Source organism: Eumetopias jubatus, unplaced genomic scaffold, assembly GCF_037043125.1.
Source record: "Eumetopias jubatus isolate StellerSeaLion01/CBP00866 unplaced genomic scaffold, mEumJub1_p1.0 scaffold_5, whole genome shotgun sequence".
NCBI lineage: Eukaryota > Metazoa > Chordata > Mammalia > Carnivora > Otariidae > Eumetopias > Eumetopias jubatus.
Window position 1 is genome coordinate 94,016,670 of NW_028274811.1, and position 19,761 is coordinate 94,036,430.

The 19,761-nt window shown below is 34.3% G+C and overlaps 1 protein-coding gene across 3 annotated transcripts in view; it reads right to left on the minus strand.

Annotated features, from left to right (window-relative positions):
• RANBP17 (RAN binding protein 17) overlaps positions 1-19,761 on the minus strand; it is a 321,533-nt gene that overhangs the window by 239,870 nt on the left and 61,902 nt on the right. For all 3 annotated transcript variants that reach the window (XM_028102719.1, XM_028102718.1, XM_028102721.2), the window contains one exon: positions 9,345-9,480. In XM_028102719.1, the coding sequence (XP_027958520.1) occupies positions 9,345-9,480 (136 nt within the window). The remainder of the gene's footprint in view (positions 1-9,344; positions 9,481-19,761) is intronic.

The window sequence follows — 19,761 nt, forward strand, 5'->3', positions numbered from 1 at the left end:
TGTATTTATTTTAGAGAGAAAGCGGAGAGGGGCAGAGGGAGAGAGAGAGAAGCAGACTCCCTGCTGAGGGCTCAAGCATGACCCTGAGATCAAGACCTGGGCCAAAAGAGTCTGATGCTCAACCAACTGAGCCACCCAGGTACCCCAATAGTAAGTCTTCTGATTCATGACCATGGGATAGCGTTCCATTTATTAGGTTTTCTTTTATTTATTCCAACAATGATTTGTAGTTTCCAGTTTATAAGTTCTATACTTCTTTTGTTAAATTTATTCTCAAGTATTTAATTCTTTTTGATGCTATTGTAAATAAAATGTTTGATTCACAGGTTGTTTATTGCAAGTGTATAGAAACTCAAATGATTTTTTTATACTGATCATCTATTCTGCAAACCTACCAATTTTTAAAATTAGTTCTAATAGTATTTTAGGTGATTCTTAAGATTTTCTATATTATTCAAGATCATGCCAGCTGTGAACAGGGATTGTTTTACTTCATCTCTTCCAATCTAGGTGCCTTTATTTAATTTTTATTGTCTAATATCCCTGACCAGAACCTCTAGTACAATGTTTGATAGAAGAGACATCCTTGTCTTGCTCTTGATCAGAGGAAAGTATTTATAAATCATTAGATTCAGTTAGCCTGTATTTTTAAAATTTTTTTTGTATCTATATTCGTAAGAAGTACTGGTGAGTACGTTTTTATTTTTTGTAATTATATGGTCTTGATATAAACTTGGTATAAACTGGCCTCACAGAATGAGTTGGGAAGTGTCCCCTCCTCTTCCACTTTTTGAAAGCATTTATAAAGAATTGGTATTTATTCTTTGAATGTCTGGTAGAAATCACTAGGCAATCTATCTGGGCCCAGGCTCTTCTTTGTGGGTAGTCTGATGACTAATTCAATCTCTTTAGTTGTCATACTTTTATTCACATTTCTATATTCTCTTATATAGTTTATATTTTTATGCAAACTTTTCCTTTCCATCTAAGTTATCTAACTTACTGGCATTCAAATGTTCGTAATATTCCATTATAATCATCTTCAATTTCTGTAAGGTCAATAGTAATGTCCTCTATTTTCATGCCTGATTATAGTACTCTCTTTTTTGTCAATGTAGCTAAAGGTATGTCAATTTCATTTTATTTTTTTTTTTTACAAAGAACCAAGTTTGGATTTCACTGACTTTTGCTATTGTTTTCAAAGTTCTATTTCATTAATTTCTACTCTAATCTTTATAATATCCTCCCTTCTGTTTGCTTTACGTTTAGTTTCTTCTTATTTTTCCAGTGTGTTAAGGTAGAAGGTTGGGCTATTTACCTAAGATATTTCTTTATTTTTAAAGTAGGTGTTTATAAGCTATAAATTTACCCCTAAATACTGCTTTAGCTAAATTTTGTGAGTTTTGTATGTTGTGTCATTTTCTTTCATCTGAAATTATTACCTAATTTCCCTTGTGATTTCTTCTTTGACTCATTGGTTATTTAGAAGTGTGTTGTTTAATTTCCACATACTTATGGTTTCCTCACATGTTTGTTATTGATTTCTATGCATTTCATAGTGATTAGAGAACATACTTTGTGCTATTTCAATTCTTCTAAACTTATTGAGTCTTGTTTTATGATTGAGCCTATGGTCTATTCTGGGCAATGTTCTGTGAGTACTTGATAAGAATGCATATTCTGGGGGCACCTGGGTGACTCAGTCAAGTGTCTGCCTTCGGCTCAGGTCATGATCCCAGGGTCTGGAATTGAGTCCCATGTCAGGCTCTCAGCTCAGTGAGGAGCCTGCTTCTCCCTCTACGTCTGCCTGCCGCTCCCCCTGCTTGTGCGTGCTGTCAAATAAATAAAATCTTAAAAAAAAAAGAATGCATATTCCGCTGTTGCTGGGTGTAGTGTTCTATAGTCGTCTATGGTCTAGTTGGTTTATAGAGTTGTTCAAGTCTACGACTTCCTTGAAGACCTTCTGCCTAGTTGTTCTATCCATTATTAAAACTAGGGCATTTAAGTCTTCAACTATTATTGTTATTTCTGTCAGCTTTTGTTTCATATATTTTGGGCTTCTACTGTTAGGTACATATATGTTTATAACTGCTATATCTTCCTCATGGGTTAACCCTTTTATCATTATAAAATGTTCCTGTTTATCCTTAGTGGCATTTTTTGTTTTAAAGTCTACTTTGTTTGGTATTAGTATAGCCACTCCAGCTTTTTAATGGTTGCTATGTGATATATCTTTTGCCATCCTTTTACTTTCAACCTATTTGTATTCTTAAATTTAAAATGTGCACTCTATAGATAGATAGCATGTACAACATTATTTTTTTAAAAATTCAATCTAATAATCTCTGCTATTGGTTGGGTTACACAACCCAGTCTAAATTTAATGTTATTATTTATACTGTAAGATCTATGTCCCTCATTTCTGTCACTTTTTTTTTCTCTAGCCTTCCTGTGCTGCTTCTACATTAAATGAATATGTTCTAGTGTAACATTTTAATAACTTTAATAATTTTTTTTACTATATATTTTTTAGTTACTTTCTGGGTAGTTTCCCTAGGACTCACCATATTCATCTTATCAGAATCTACCTCAGATTTATACTAACTTAATTCCAAAAGATAAAGAAATGTTATTCCTATATAGCTCTATTCCTTTTTCTCCCTTTCTGTAATATTATTGTTATTATATGATAAAATACATTACATCTTTATATATTATAAATCCAACAATAAATCATGATAATTATTTCTTCATTTAATTTTACATCTTTTAATGAAGTTGAGAGAAAGAGAGAAAAAACATATGTCTAAAGTGTCTGTTATATCAGCTTTCTTATTTACCATTTCTGGTTCTTTTTTATTGGTTCTTGTGGATTTGAGCTGCCATCTTGTGTCATTTCCTTAGCCCCCAACTTTGCTCCACTTATCTTCTTTATGCTGTTATTGGCAAATATATTACATATTACATATGTTATATGCCATCAGTACAGTGTATATGTGCATAAAATATGTAATTGCCTTATACAATTGCTTTTTAAATCAGTTAAGAGAAAAAGTACTGTATTTTATAATTGCTTAATTACCTTCACTGACCATAATAAGGAGCTTATTTTATATATAATTGAGTGTTGCTTTTTCATGTGGATTTATCTCAGGTCACTTGCTTTCAGCTTAAAGTACTTCCATTAGTATTTCTTAGAAGGCAGCTTTGAAAGCAATGAATTCTCTGTTTTTGTTTCCCTGGTAATGTCTTTTATTTTCCAAGATAGTTTTGCTGGACAGGGAATTCTTGGTTACCGGTTCAGCACTTTGACCATGTCGTCCAACTGTCTTCCTACCTCTGCTGTTTCTAAAGACTAATCAGCTGTTAATCTAATTGGTGTCCCCTTCCATGTAATGAGTAGTTTTCTTTTTCTTTAAGTTTTTATTCAACACTTCCATACATCACCCAGTGCTCATCACAAGTGCATTCTTTAATCCCCATCACCTATTTAACCTATCCCCCCACCTTCCTCCCTTCTGGTAACTGATGATATTTTTTCTCTTGCTGCTATCAACATTTTCTCTTTCAGTATCTTTACTATGATGTATTTTTAATGTGGACCTTTGTTGTACTTCTTTGATGTGCAATGTTTTTCATCAAATGTGATAAGTTTTAAGCCATTATTGCTCTATTTATTTATTTTTTTAAAGATTTGTTTATTTGAAAGAGAATGCACGCAAGGGAGTGGGGGAGGGGCAGAGGGAGAGGAGAGAGAGAATCTCAAGCAGATTCCCCGCTGAGCATGGAGCCCATCTCAGGGCTTGATCTCAGAACTCAGAGATCACTATCTGAGCTGAAGGCAGATGCTTAAGACGCTATCCTCAAGTTTGTTAACTTTTTCTTCTGTCAGTTTAAATATACTGTTGAGGCCTTCTAGTGAACTTTTCATTTTTAATTATTGTACTTTTCAACTACAGAATTTCTATTTTTTTCTATTTTTAATAATTACTATCTCTATTGAAATTCTCTATTTGATGACATATTGTTATCATACCTTACTTTACTTAACATATCTTAACAATATTGAGTCTTCCAATTCATAAATATGGTATATGTCTATTTATTTAGGCCTCATTTCATTTCTTTCAATGACGTTTTACATTTTTCACCTAGTCCAAGATATATGTATTTTCAACTTTCCAAAATATTGCTAAACTATTTTCCAAAAACATTTTACTGGTTTGGATTCCACTAGAAGTGTATAGGAGTATTTCCTATTTTACTTCCTCACAAATACATGCTTTCATCAGACTTTTTAACTGTCTCCAGCTAACAGGTATGATATGGTATCTCACCTAAGTCCATGAAAGGACGAACATTTTTTCATGTTGATTAGAAACTATGATTTCCTCTTTCATAAATTGTTTATTCATATCTTTGGCCCATTTTTCTATTAGGCTGTTTTTCTCTTATTGATTCACAGAAATTGTTTATATAACTGAATATTGATTCTCTTTAAGGTAAGTATAGGGTCTTATCCTATCTCTAGCTTGTCTTTTTATTTTGTTTGTGTATTTTGAGCTGCAGAAATTTTTATTTTTAATATGGGTAGAATTAATCAACCTTTGCATTTAGAGTTTGGGCTTTTTTAGGCCTTAAAAAAAAAAATCCTTCCTATCCCTAAATCACAATCTCCTGCTTTTCACACTAAGATTCACTGACTAACTTAGATTTGATTTTTGTATGCTGTGAAATAATAATCCAAATTTTTACATAGATATAACCAAAAGTCTAGCATCCTTTATGTAACAGTCTGACTTTTCCTTATTTATATACCATTTCAATATATAAGTGGGGGTAAATTTTATTATTTTTCATTTGCCCATCTTCCTCTTTAATTACAAACTTAGTGGAGAGATGGACCATCCCATTTGCCATTTATCCCTGGTCTTAATATGCAGTGGTTACTTATTAATATTCATTGGATAATAAGTAGGAATAGGCAAGAGGGAAAGAAGTGTAGCACACACAAAACAGGTCACATAGTAGAATGCAGTGTCAAAAGAAAAGGTTGCAAAGGTAGGAAAAACCTGACCATAATAAGGAGCTTATCTGATACATAATGAGAAACCAGTAAGAATTTCAAGCAGAGAAATTCTGCAAATTTTAAAGTCTGACAAAAACAAGCATTGAGACAACATACGGCAACACATACTGTGCTGGGAGAGGGAGAATAAACTATCCAAACACTTAGGAGGGCAACTTGATAATATCTTGTAAAGCTGAAGATATGTAGTCTACAGCCCACCAATTCCACTCCCAGTATTTACCTTCAAGACACTCATACACATGAATGAGGAAAAGGTATTAGGATGTTTACTGCAGGATTTTCTAGAATCTTTAAAACTGGAAACAATCTAACATATATTAACAGAGAAACGAGTATGTAATGGCAGAGTAATATATTGTAATACCATTCAATAACTAAAATAAATTAGGACTATATGTATCACCATGAATAAATCTCAAAAATAATGTTGATCAAAAACGGCAAGTTTCTGCATACTAATTTTCTATAAAGTTAACAGTGCTATGTTTTGTTATAAATACATAGAAACGTGGGAATAGAAGAAAATCATGCATGAAAATAACACTAAATTTAGGATAATGGTTACTTTGGGGGCAGAATCAGAGCAAGAACAGGCCATTAATGTTTCATTTAAAAATATACAGATCTGAAGCAAATACAGCAAAGCATTCAGATCTGACAAAGCTGTATGGTGGGTGTATGAGTGTTCCTTACATTATTCTCTCTGGTTTTCTACTGAAGAAAAGATGACTTTGGTGGCAGTATGGAAAATGGACTGAAGTGGGGAAAAGGCAAAAAAGGAAACAAAGAGGACAGTCAGAAGACTTTTGAAGTCCAGTGAGAAATGACAAGCAGTACCAATAAGGATAAAACCTGAGGGCCTGAGAAAAGAGTGAAGCTGAGAGAGATTAAGAAAATAAAATCAGCAAGATTAGGTGACAGATCAGATATAAGAAGTAAGAACAAAGTGGAAATTTTGGGTTCACAGTCATTCCTCCTCAAAACTGGACAATAGGTGGAATGGGTTTCAGGAGATTAAGTAAGACCTACTGAGACTGAAAGACCTGTTTAATATTAAAGATCCAGCAGGAGGCAATGCAGCAAAGTGATCAGCAACACAGGCTCTGTTATCAGGTATCCTGGGTTCAAATCCAGATTCAACCACTTAAACACATTAATTAACCATTCCAAACCTCAGTTTCCAAATCTGTAAGAAGGGGTGGGTAGAGTGTTAATAAAAACAACTATTCCCACCGGTCTCTGTGAGGTGAAATTAGATGCCTGTCAAGTGCTATGTGAAATCCTGGACACAGACTATTTCTTCAATAAATGCCTACAGCTACCATTTATGACTCTTCTTTCTCATTTATAGCACATACTTCTATTTTATACATCACTTAGGATTCCTCAATGATTCCACCTGGGTTCCTGAAGCACTTATGCATATGTAAAAATTTGCTTAAAGATGCTTAGCAGTATACCTTCTTTAAAATTTCACTAAAGTCAGCATCATTTTCCAACTCAAGAACATAGCCTTTATCACATGAATGTATTATGCATGAGATCTAGGCCCAAAACCTATGGAATTCTACTAAATAAATACATTCAACCATTATCTAGCAGAAAGCATATGAGCAATATGCCGGGCACTTGGAAGTGATAATAAAAAAGGCAGAGACAGTCCTAACCCAAATTATAGTCAATATATGTTTTGCTAACAAACAATTACAATGCAGGGTAATAATGCTAAAATAGGGTGCTAGAGAACGCAGAGAAAAAGGAACTCTTCCAGAATTTAAGGAGGTCATCCTAAAGGATGGGGTATCTGATGTGAAAGAAAAAGCAGGAGTCAGGAGAGTAAGGCAGGTGGAAATTTGATTTAAAATAAATAATGTTCTAGGCAGAGGAAACATTTTGTCCAAAGACCCAGAATCGGCAGAGAAAATAAACTGTTGAAGGAGCTGAAAAAAGTTTAGTACACATAAAGTATGCAGTACAAGTATGAAGGACTGAACATGAAACTGGTGACATACGTAGAAAAAAGACTGGGAAGAACTTTGTAAGTCATGCTCTGTATGATTGAATTAAATGAGATAATGCTTAAGAGTGTTTAGTACAGTTCCTGATAAAAAAAATAAGTGCACACTAAATATTTTTTGCCTACTAGTATCTAACACTCTCCCCTTTTTTTTGCCACAGTTTGGAATGTGACAATATACTCACCCCCAAAAAAATATTTTCCATCTGGTCTTCCTTGGTTGGTTGCCAGAAAACTAGTTGTAGAGAACTTAATAAATGTCTTAGATGGTCTGTTTCATTTGTAAAATGGGAACCATAATACCAACTTTGAAAAAGCAAACAACAAAATAATACCAACCTTGCAGGGTTACTGTAAGGACTAGAAGGAGTGTGAAGAGTTCCTAGAGGAGTGCCAGGGCACGTTATCAAGGACCCCCCCCCAAAAACCTCCTCGAGGCTCCTATAAAGGCAGATTGGCAGACAAGCCAGAGAAAAGGAAAGCAGAAAGCTCTGGCTTCCCTTTAGGACTGTGCAGCAGGAATGCCTTAGAAATAAAGTCACTGTAGGACTAAACACTCTTTGAAAAAAACAGCATTAGGTGCATACACCAAAAATGTTAAATTATAATGAAAGAATCAATACCAGTCTGATGATATGTTCATTTTTTCCTAATATGTAAGCTCTTTCAAAAAAGAAAAACTGACCTTCTATAATTTACTTTTTTCCACAATTACTTTGTATTAAAAGATATATAAATATGTCTGTATTTTTCTGTGACCTGTTTCTTGATATCTAAAACTCCCATATATATTTTTTCTTCTTTTTTTAATACAAATAAAAATTTTGGAAAAAAATTTCTAAATCCCATTGATGTGAACAACTAGTGTCATTTTACATATCATTTTCCAAGTATTTTAAATACAATTAATATGAAGGCTTTTCACTCCATGTTGTACTATTCTGATTTAAGACCCAGACCAAACAAATACTGGATTAGTAATGTCTGAAGAGTATTCACTTTTGTGAAAGCAAAATATCAAACTCTCTGAGTACATTTAAAATAAGACAATTTATCATAGTTCGATTTATTCTCAGCCTTCAAGTAACACAACTGGGATTTTAGAAAGAGGTACCCTGTATAAATTTCATATCATGTAATTTTTGTCTGACTCTAATGTGTCTTACTATCAAACTAAAACATTTATTTCTACTTACTCCTTTTTCTCCCTAATGGTCTCGTTCAATGGCACCTAAATTCTAAGAAAATTTTATTGAAATGGCAATAAAATATCACAATATATTTGACAAAGGACGCATCAAGCTATATCATTTTCTTAAAAAGCAAAGATAAACTAAAGGATGATATTAACAAAATCAAACAAAAATTTTTCCCACTATTATACAACTATTATGAACAGAAAATCATAAACATATTGAAGGTTATGCTAAATTTCCCATGGGGAAAAAAAGCACAGTTCAATATAAAAAGCTTATTCTAAATATTTCAAGTAAGAAATCCTTCAATGTTACTAACAGAAGCTATAAATCCAAAGGAGATAAGACTATCCTTAGGACTTCTTACAGAGAAGGCTTGGAAAGAGTTACTATTTCAGAAGAAGAAAACCTCATAGATCTTACTCAGTGTCACAAGTACTACTAAATATCCGGTTAGGGTTCACATAAATGCCCTCACTAATCCCTCATTATGTCTTAAGGTCAATTCATCTAAATTTGTTGATGCTAAACTTTCAATCATCATACTACGAGTGTCTTCTATGTTAAGGTGATTTAACTGTGGTCTCTCAAAGACATGTCTAGCTCTCCAGGTCCTCATCAGTTATCATGTAAAAATGCCAAGCAATGAGCGAAAAATTTACTGGAAACCACAAAAATAAGTGCCCAAAAAATCCCAGAACTCCTAAAAGAGTAAATCTTTTGTTTTAAACCTTGAAAAAAATATAGGGCAAAATCTATTAAAGTGTTTAAAATAATCTTAATTATTTAATGACTAGTCACATAAAAAATATTCACTAACTCTGCCAATCTTCAAAGAAAATGGTAAATCTAGACATAAAACAAGCAAATTAATCTCACGTTGCCTTCAGTGCCAATTAATCAATCGATTTCAATTGATCAATTAAATTTCTTAGGTAGAAATTACCTAAATATATCATTCAGCTTAAAGCTACTATTTGTGAACATCTCTCTTCATTTTCGGTAACATTTTTAAAAAAAATCTCTAGTAAAAACCTACCTTTGAGGTTCTTTGAAGTTGATCGCCAACATACGTTTTACGAAACTGATCCAAGAACCACAGAATTGCAAGCTCTATTTTCTCATTAGAACACTGAGGCAATCCGGTATCCATTAAAGATATAAGCTGAAAAACTCTTTTCATGAAGGAGAAAAAAAGCTTCAGTAAAAGTTCTTGGAGAAACAACATTAAAACATTTATTGTCAGTGTAATATAATATATAATCACTGTAAAATGTCGAAAAATACAAAAGCATATAAAGGTAATATTTTTAAAAACATCTGAAATCTTACTACTAAGAGAGTACTATGAGATACTACAATTTGGTCTAAGTCCCTAATTCCTTCTAGTCTTTTTCCTAAGACATACACATACGTGTACATACACAGAAACCTACAAGGACATACTTATTATTTCATTAAAAATTTATATATAAATGCATGACATACACATATAAATATTATGCATACATATAAGTAAATACCTATAACTATATATAACATATACAGATATAAATTAATATATCTATATAAAATTTTGGTAAAAGAAAAATGATATTGAATGTATAGTTTTGTATTTTACTTTTTCAATAAACCTTATATTTTTATATAATTATATATTTGGGGGTCATATTTTCAATGAAAAATAAAAATTTTATCTGGAATAATTTACAAGGTGATCTTAATAAAATCAAGTATTTTTAATACAAGTACACAACTATTATTAAGATAATCATAAATTAACTGAAGGTTAAGTCAAATTTCCTAGAGAAAAAATGTAATTCAATATAATGAAAAGCTCAGTCTAGAGTTTTCAAAAGAGAAATGCTTGTATTACCTATTTTCATTAAAAATTTCCAGTGGATGGCTGCCAAGTGCCTGATGTTAACAAAATCAGCTTATTAGAATCATCTTTTTTAAAGGCCAAGATGTAGAGGTTGTTGAGGACCAGCACCTTTTTCTTCTTTTTTCTAACTGCACAAAGGCAGCTATGTCTAGCCCCGACCTGTACACTTCCTTCCGTGCATGCACACAGGAACATATACATATGCTGTTAACAGTTTATATGACCTTCTAGAGATTTTTTTAAATGTATATACAGGGAAATATGACTATATATTCTCCTCCCAACTCCTTTCAACATATGGAACATACTATACTTATGATTCCAAACCTAGCCTTTTCCATTTAACTATCTTACAGATCTCTCCATGTCAGCCATTAAGAACTTCCTCATTCTCTATTGCAGTTGTTTAACATTTTATTACATGAATATACCATTATATTTTCAAACATTCTCCTACACATGGGCACGGCTTAAAATTTTTTGCTGTTGCAAAAATGCTGCAATTAACCATCTTGTACACATCATTTTCACACCTGTAATTATAACACACACTTCTAAAAGTAAAACCACTAGTTTAAAGAACATAAATTTGTATACTGTTGATCCTATTAATAAATTGCTCTCCATAGAAATTGAAACAATTTATATTCTTATCATCAGTCTATAAGTGTCTATATACACTCAGATAATTCAGATGATAAGAAACTCTAAAATTCATTGAAATCTGAAAAATGGCATCTCAGTGCAGTTTTATTTTGCACTCTTTCATGTATGTGAGGTTTAAATTTTTCCATGTTTTTAAGGCATATATATGTCCTTGTCTGTGACATATTTGTCCATATCCTTTGCCAATTCTTCCTACTGGGTTGTCTTTTTATTGTTGATTTCTACAAATTCTTTATATATTAGAAAACTGAGTCCTTTGCCTTTGATTCAGCTGTAAATATTTTTCCTCAGTTTTCATTTGTCTCTTGACTTTGATTATGGTGTTTTTTAATGCTACGGAGAAGTTTTGTTATATAAAATTTTCACTCATTTTTTAAAGATTTATTTATTTCTTTTAGAGAGAGAACACATGAGTGGGGGGTGAGTGCAGAGGGAGAGAATCTTCAAGCAGACCCCCCGCTAAGTGCAGAGCCAGACTTGGGGCTCAATCTCACCACCCACAAGATCATGATCTGAGCCAAAACCAAGAGTTCAATGCTTAACCGACTGAGCCACCTGGGCACCCCTTTCATCAATTTTTTAAATGGATTATGCATACTAACAAGGTCTTAGCTAAATCTGAGGGGTTTTTTTTGTTTTTTTTTTTTTTACATTTACCTCTCTGACACATTTGAACTTATCTTGAACACATTTTGTGAGGTATGGATCAACATTTTTTCCCATTTTCCCCATTTTAGCCAGGTGCTTCAACACCATTTCTTTCTTATATAGTCTATCTTTTACTCACCATTTCAACCAAATCCCTTATCATATACACTGGGTTCATTTATGCATTCAGATTACTTTACCGGACCTTGTGTTCTATTCCGGCGATCAGTCCCAATAAATATATCTTGATCAATTATCTTTTTCATATTATTTAATATTTTTCCAAAACATTATTTTTAATGGATATAAAATATTAAAGACTATCTCAAAATTTAAGCATCTCATTCTGAATGTAAATTCATATTTCAGGGAAATATAACTATTGCCCTCTTCCCTACTTCCAAAGAATTCTACAGAGTGTCTAGGTTATAGTGTATGAACTTTTAAAAAGTTGGGACTTGTGGGACGCCTGGATGGCTGAGTCAGTTAAGCGTCTGACTGTTGGTTTCTGGGATAAGCTCAGGTTATGATCTTGGGGTCCTGGGATTGAGCCCCAAGTCAGGCTCTGAACTCAGAGGGAAATCTGCTTGTCCCTCTCACTCCCCCTCTGCTCCTCCTTGCACTCCCTTTGTCAAAATAAATAAATAAATAACAATCTTTAAGAAATAATGAAAAAAAAAGAAAAAAGTTGGTCCTTGTTGCCAAAGTGTTATGAAATAATATGTTGAAAACCATTTTATGGTTATGATTTCCTATATTATTTAAAAGTAACCTTCATTTACCAAATATCTTTAATACCATTAAAATTTATGAAGGGAAACTTACTGAAGAACAAATTTAAGAATTAGATTACTGTAGCCAGGTTGCTAGAGTTTTTTTTTCCCTAAGATGTGTCTGTTCTATAATTTTGAGAGGAGTGACAAAGCTGACTTTCAGTCTGGGTATTTCTGAATTAGCAGATAGTTGGAGTAATTTTTAAATAAATAGATATATGCCTCACACTATGTCTAGATCCAGGTGATATTTCACGTGACTTAAATAGACATATCTTTTTTTTTTTAATTCTTTACTGAGTGGGACCTCCCTTTTCCTACTCTAGCTCTTTGTTGATTCTATGTACTTGCTCCTTTACTTTTATTTCCTTTTTATAACATACATTCCAAAACCCTAGGAAGATGTGAAACCAGAAGACAGTTTGTTGGGATGCCTTTATAACTCAAGGGAAGCTGGTGATTTGCATTTGCCTAAGAGGAAATGGCATCCCAGCAGGAAAGCAGGAAAGAGTCCCCAGCAGGGTCCAGGATCCATTTGTCAAAGAAGTTTTGGTAGCTGTACAAGAAGTTCAGCTGTAACAGCCTAACGTCCAAATAATCATGGCTTAAACAATATAGATATTTATTTCTCTCTCAGGCAAATATCTAAGACAGCGCTCCAGGACTAGCTAGTGGTCCACGGGTGTGCCAGAGAATCAGGTGCCTTTCATCGTGTTGTTATACTTGCCTCCATTCACACAATCACTTTCTGGTTGATGATGGGTACTTCAGATCCACCCATTTTGTCCATGTCTTGCACATACCACATCTGCCTAGAACACAATCACTTAACCACACCTAGCTGCAAGAGAGTCTAGTAAATCTAGTCTTTATTCAGGTAGCCACATGCCTGGCAAAAGAATCAGATATCCTATTACTTCAAAAGAAGGGAGGAAGAGACACTGTACAGCTAGTAGTCTCTGCCACAGTACCCTTCAAAGATCTGTGGCCACCTTGAAAAGTACTTAAGACCAAAGCTTGTATTGCATATATAATATTCACTTTCAGTTTCAATTTATTGTCCTACATTTTTTTCATTTTGTTAAATTATTTTTGGTAAAGAGTACAGAGGGAATAAAAAGACAAATACATCATTAAATAATTTGGTCCAAGTATAAGCACACCATTTCAAATTCAAAGAAATGGATTTTGGATACTCAGTTGTTTATATTCCCCTACCTATCCAAATAAATAAGTATTCATTCGGTCAACAAATATTTGAGGGCCTACTATATGGCAGGTGTGCATTAGAAGTCCAGAATATAACAGTGAACAAGATATAGACATTCCCAGTCCTCCAGATATCTATAGTCTATACAGGGAAAGACATAAAACTAGCCACTAAAATAAAGAATGACAAATGCTAGAATAAACAATACAAAGAAATTAGCGAAGATTCATAATATTCTAGGATGGAACAGGACAAAGAAAGAGTGTGTTGAGAGAAAGGAGAAAGTCTAACTAGAGAGGGAAGAAAAAGCATGGCTCATATAAGAGCTGAAAAAAGTTAAATGGCTATAAAGCAATCAGCAGCAGGAGATGAGGCTAATGAGACAAGCAGGAGCCAGATCATGAAGAACCTGATGAGCCACGTTGATTTTAATCCCAATAGCAATGGAAAGCATTACAGAGTTTGAGCAAAGCACTGACATAATCAGATCTGTACTTCAGAAAGCCAGAGAGGAAGCAAGGTATCTATTTAAAACTGCAGCATGAACCCATATGAAAGATGATAGGAGCTAAAATGGCAGGGGAGATAGAAACAACTTGACTAACTGGCCTAACTAGAAGGTAGAACTGACAGGATTTGAAGATGAAGACTACATGGATGTTGGAGAGAGATAAAAGGAAAAGTTAAGGATAACTCCTGGGATGCAGGCTTAGACAAATGAGTGGATGGTGATGAAACACGTGAAGAGAGTCAGGAGTGGAAGGGGAAGGAAGAGAGGAGTTTAGTTTTAGTTACTGAATTGAAGACACATGACTTACAGAACATGTAAGTGAAACAGTTCAACACGTATCTGGAAGTCAGAAGACAAGAATTACTAAACAGAGAATCACTGAGCAATGCTGAGGGCTCAGCTGAGGTAAAAATGATACCTTAATTGACAAATGGTACCTATATACAGAGGTGTACAATTTCTTTTATTATCACTCAACAAATAGGAGAAAACTCTGAATTCCTTCAGGATTAAGGTTTTGCCAGGCAGATGAGATAAAAATACAGCAGTGAACCAAGCAGATAAAGCTTATTCGTTCCCTTACTCTAGTGAAATGAACAAATAAACATCAAGAGGTAGTAAGTATTATGAAGACAATGAACTAGGATAAGGATGTTATTTTGGATTGGGAAGTCAGAGCAGGAAGAGACAGCTGTGTAGAGACCTGACTAAAGTGAAGGAGGACTATATAAACATTTAGAAGAAAGCATTCCCAGCAGAAGAGAAGTGCAAAGGCCCTAAAGTGAGGATATATTGGGAACACTCAAAGCACAGCAAGGAGGCCAGGAGCTGAATGAGAAAGGGTAGGAAACAAAGGCAGAGAGGTAGTACAGGAAGCTCTGAGCCATGACCAGGACGCTGGAATTTGTCTCAAGTGTGACAGGAAGCCACTGGAAGCTTATAAATAGAGAAGAGTAGAGTAACATGATCTCATGGGAAAGAAGTTGAAGTCATCCATAAGATAGCAGAGTTTGGGGAAGACAACAAAACTCTGAGCTAGCTGTCAAAGGTTTCAATGAATGATAAGGGACGACGGGGAGATGAACAGGTCAGAGAAACAAGGAGAGATGGAGGGTGGCATAACCAAGAGAAATAAGCCTGAAAGAAGCAGCCAGTCTACTAGCATGAGCAAACTGAAGGGATACAGGATGAATAAAACAAAATCTCTGGGTAAACTCTCAAGAGGTTTACATTCTGGTAATGATGAATGAAACTGAAATGACTACAAAATTATTTTTATTTAATTAGAATTGCATAGCCTGAGCACAAATAAATTTATTTGCTAAGTTAAAAGAAGCATATTTAAATATGTTTAAGTAACATGTTTTAATTAAAATGATCACAATATTGGGAGTTTTTATGAATATTAACCTTTTCCTGATAAAATAGCATATAGGTTTTTGGCAGAAGCTTCACAATCTTCCAATCTGGTAGTGTTCTCCCAGGAGTTAGAAAGGTATCATATAACAACACATAGAAGGCAACAGTATTATGGTTCCAGTTACTTAGAACTTCTTCATATGAAATTGGTATTTTAAAATTCTACATAAAACATCATTCTTACTCAATTTAAAATCTCAATATTTTAAAACACATATTTATGTTTTTTCAATGCCCCACTTTGAATCTGCTTAGCCCTGTTTACATACCCACCAACCTCACCACTACCTCTCACCCCACCCCTGGCCTCAACTACTTGCCTTATAGCTCCAGTAAAAATTCACAAAGTTCCTGCAGCTGTAAATCCTCACCCAGGGGAGAAGAGAGGTCTATGACAGTTCCAGCCCCTATGTCCCAATTCAGCAGGACCAACAGAAGCTCTGGCTTCCCCAACAGCACCTCAAAGAGGTCAGGGAACACAGCTATGAAGTATGAAGAAGTTAAATACCCCAGGAGTAGACTTCAATAAGAAATGGGACACACTAATATGAGGAATTCTTAATCTCAGGAAACAAACTGAGGGTTTCTGGAGTGGTGGGGGATGGGAGGCATGGGGTGGCTGGGTGATAGACACTGGGGAGGGTATGTGCTATGGTGAGCGCTGTGAATTGTGTAAGACTGTTGAATCACACACCCGTACCTCTGAAACAAATAATACATTATATGTTTAAAAAAAAAAAAAGATAGCAGGAAGGGAAGAATGAAGGGGGGAAATCGGAGGGGGAGATGAATCATGAGAGACTATGGACTCTGAGAAACAAACTGAGGGTTCTAGAGGGGAGGGGGATGGGGGGATGGGTTAGCCTGGTGATCGGTATTAAAGAGGGCACGTACTGAATGGAGCACTGGGTGTTATACGCAAACAATGAATCATGGAACACTACATCAAAAACTAATGATGTAATGTATGGTGGTTAACATTACATAATAATAATAAAAAAAGAAACAATACCAAATGTCTATCAACAGGGAAATAAACTGTGCCATATTCATTCAATTGATATTGTATGACTATTAAAATGAATGAATTAGATCTACATGTATAAAATTGATAAATTAAAAAAATTTAATGAAAAAAAAAAGAAATGGGACACAGAAGTAAGGAAATAGAAAAATGGCTTGCCCACAGTCCCCCATCTTCCCACATCATCATGGAATGTTTTCAAACACAGTGGTTTCATGTGGCCTCTGGGGAAAACTCCTATAACGGAGCAACCAGGTGTGTGATGTACCACCTTATAGATGTGATTCTCAGTATTCATGGTAGTTATGTCCTAAAAAGGCATTGTGAAAAGTGAATGAGTGAATATTGAACCACTGAGTTCCCAGAGGAGACACAGGGTTAGGTTCCTGAGGAACTCCGGTCACAATATTTTCATCAACCAATCAACACATAACTTTGTTTTATCTGTGTTTCTCTTTCAAGACATCTTATTTAGGGGTGCCTGGTGGCTCAGTTGGTTGAGTGGCTGCCTTCAGCTCGGGTCATGATCCCAGTGTCCTGGGATCGAGCCCCATTTTGGGCTCCCTGCTCAGCAGGGAGCCTGCTTCTCCCTCTCCCTCTCCCTGCCTGTCTGCCTACTTGTGATCTCTCTCTCTGTCAAATAAATAAAATCCTAAAATAAATAAATAAATAAATAAATAAATACATAAATAAATAAAATAAAGACATCTTATTTACTATACTGTTGATTCATTAACATTGACTCATGGCCAATAGCACAACAAGTTGTGCCTAAATGAGGCTTACCTAACATATACATTCTCTCTGTAAGGTACTTTACAGCTTTGTTGTTGTGCTTAGGAACACTAGAAAGCACTACAGCACTATATCAGGGGCCACTGTAAAACAGCAAAACCACTAACAAAAAGCACAAAAATGTGAGATATATGGCACTAAACACACAATGAAAGGGACACTTATTTACAGCATGAGAGTAAGAAACAAGAAGGCAGAGTATCTGTTCAATCTCAGCTGGGAAAGTGGGTATCAGGCAACTCAAATTTTTTACCACCAAGCACATATCCAAAAACGACTGCAGTAGCACCATGAGTATTGGCTTTGGGATTACAAATAAATTTTAGCAAGTACACAAATCTGCAAAAATGAGAACTGTGAATTAGGAGCACTGACTCTGTTTTCTCTTATTCTCTCACTCTTCCTTTTCCTTCATTTTTTCTTCCTTGAAAATGCACTGTTCTCCCCACCCCCAATAAAGCCTTAGACCATAAACTTCACCTAACACTTTGTTTTCTAGGGAATGGCTAAAACACAAATCAAATCTTATTTAAAGTTAAATATGTTTGTTGCTTAAAGAAAAAATTAAAATTTTGTACTTGGCAAAAATACACCTGCTTTTGTTTATTTCCTTAGCAAACAGACACCTGCTTTTGTTTATTTCCTGTTATATATTTCTCAGGAAAATAATGCCAGTGGGTATTTCTCTACTTGATGATGAAAACTTTCAAAAATCAAACTAACTACAGCAAAAAGTATACTTACTTTTCACTTTACTAAATTATGTAATGTTACATTAAAAGATGGCACAGAGGTAAATTATTTACTGTTTAAAATTAACGAAAGCATTCTAAGAATGCCCCCATTCATAAAGTTATTTGATACTAGAAATAAATCTAAGGAAAGCTAAAAATATTTATGTTCCATTCAGACTCAAGCTTCACTAAAACAAGGGCTAGTTTAAAGGTTAAAAAGAGTATGAAATGAAGAGAAAATTTCTATTCAGAATGGCAACAAATTTATTAAATACTCAGGGATATATTTAAGAATAGTAAAGAAGGAAAATGCCACAACTAGGTCTAATAATTTTAAGGACTTTGGTAGGGTGATAGTGGTATTCATTGGGTGGTGGCAAAATTGAGGTGACATATATCTGGTCAAAAAGCAATGGACAGTCAGTTACCCAATACAAGCTTTGTTTATGATCATTGACTAGATTTTTTACTTCATGACCACAGCCTTAATAAGAAGCAATGTACTACTTCCCTTATATTTCTATTCTAGAGGGAGGAAAACAGACTTCTAAGATCAGTGGAAAAGAATGAAAGGCTCAGAAAAAGACCTAAGAATTTTGTGTAAAGATATAAGCAGCATTTCAAGTCAGTAAAGGGTGGGGTTTGCATTAACTGGTTAACACAATATAACTTTGGAAAAAGTATATAAAACAAATGTCAAATGTATTAAAAATTAAATATAAAAACCATAAAACCATAAAAACCATGAAACCATAAAAGAACTAAAAGAAAATCTAGGTGAATATTTTTATTATCTAGATGTAGAACAACCTAAGTAAGCATGAACAAAGGGGAAAATATGAAGGGAAAAATTCACAGATCTCAATATATAAATATTGAAATCCATTAAAAGAAAAATTTCTAAAACAAATTAAAAACATGGAGAAAACATCTTTAGAATGAATACTAAATATTAAGATTTTGATATACCCTGAGTTCTTATAGATAAATTAAGAAAGATAATCACAAAAGAAAAGCAGCTAAATGATACAATCTATATATATTTAAAAACCACAAAGAGAAAATACAATTGGGAAAAATTGAAATGGAAAAAATATTTGACACCACTTGTAACCAAAGCAATAGAAATTAAGACAAGGCATTTGTTATCTATAAACTGGCAAAGATAAGAATCCTATTATCTAGTGTTCAACTGCAGAAAAAATGGTTAAGTCTCAGAGCCTCTGAGTTCAGAGAATAAACTGGTACAATTCTTCCAGAAGGTCATATGGTGACTCTTTAAAGTGCTGCAGACCATTCAACCAGCTATTCAGCCTTTAGGAATTAACTCTAATGAAATTATTTTGACCTACACAAAGATATAACTAAAAGAACATCCATCTCTGGGGTGCCTGGGTGGCTCAGATGGTTAAGCGTCTGCCTTCGGCTCAGGTTACGATCTCAGGGTCCTGGGATCGAGCCCTGCATCAGGCTCCCTGCTTGGCGGGGAGTCTGCTTCTCCCTCTCCCTCTACTGTTCCCCCTGCTTCTGTTCTCTCACTCTCTCTGTCAAATAAATAAATAAAATCTGTAAAAAAAAATAAAAAATAAAAATAAAAGAACATTCAACTCAAAGCAGTTTACAATATAGAAAAATTGAGAAACAACCTAAAATTCCAAAAACTGGGGTATGTTTAAATTATGGTACAGCTGGGGTGCCTGGGTGGCTCAGTCAGTTAAGCGTCGGCCTTCGGCTCAGAGCATGGTCCCAGGGTCCTGGATTGAGCCCCACGTTGGGCTCCCTGCTCACCGG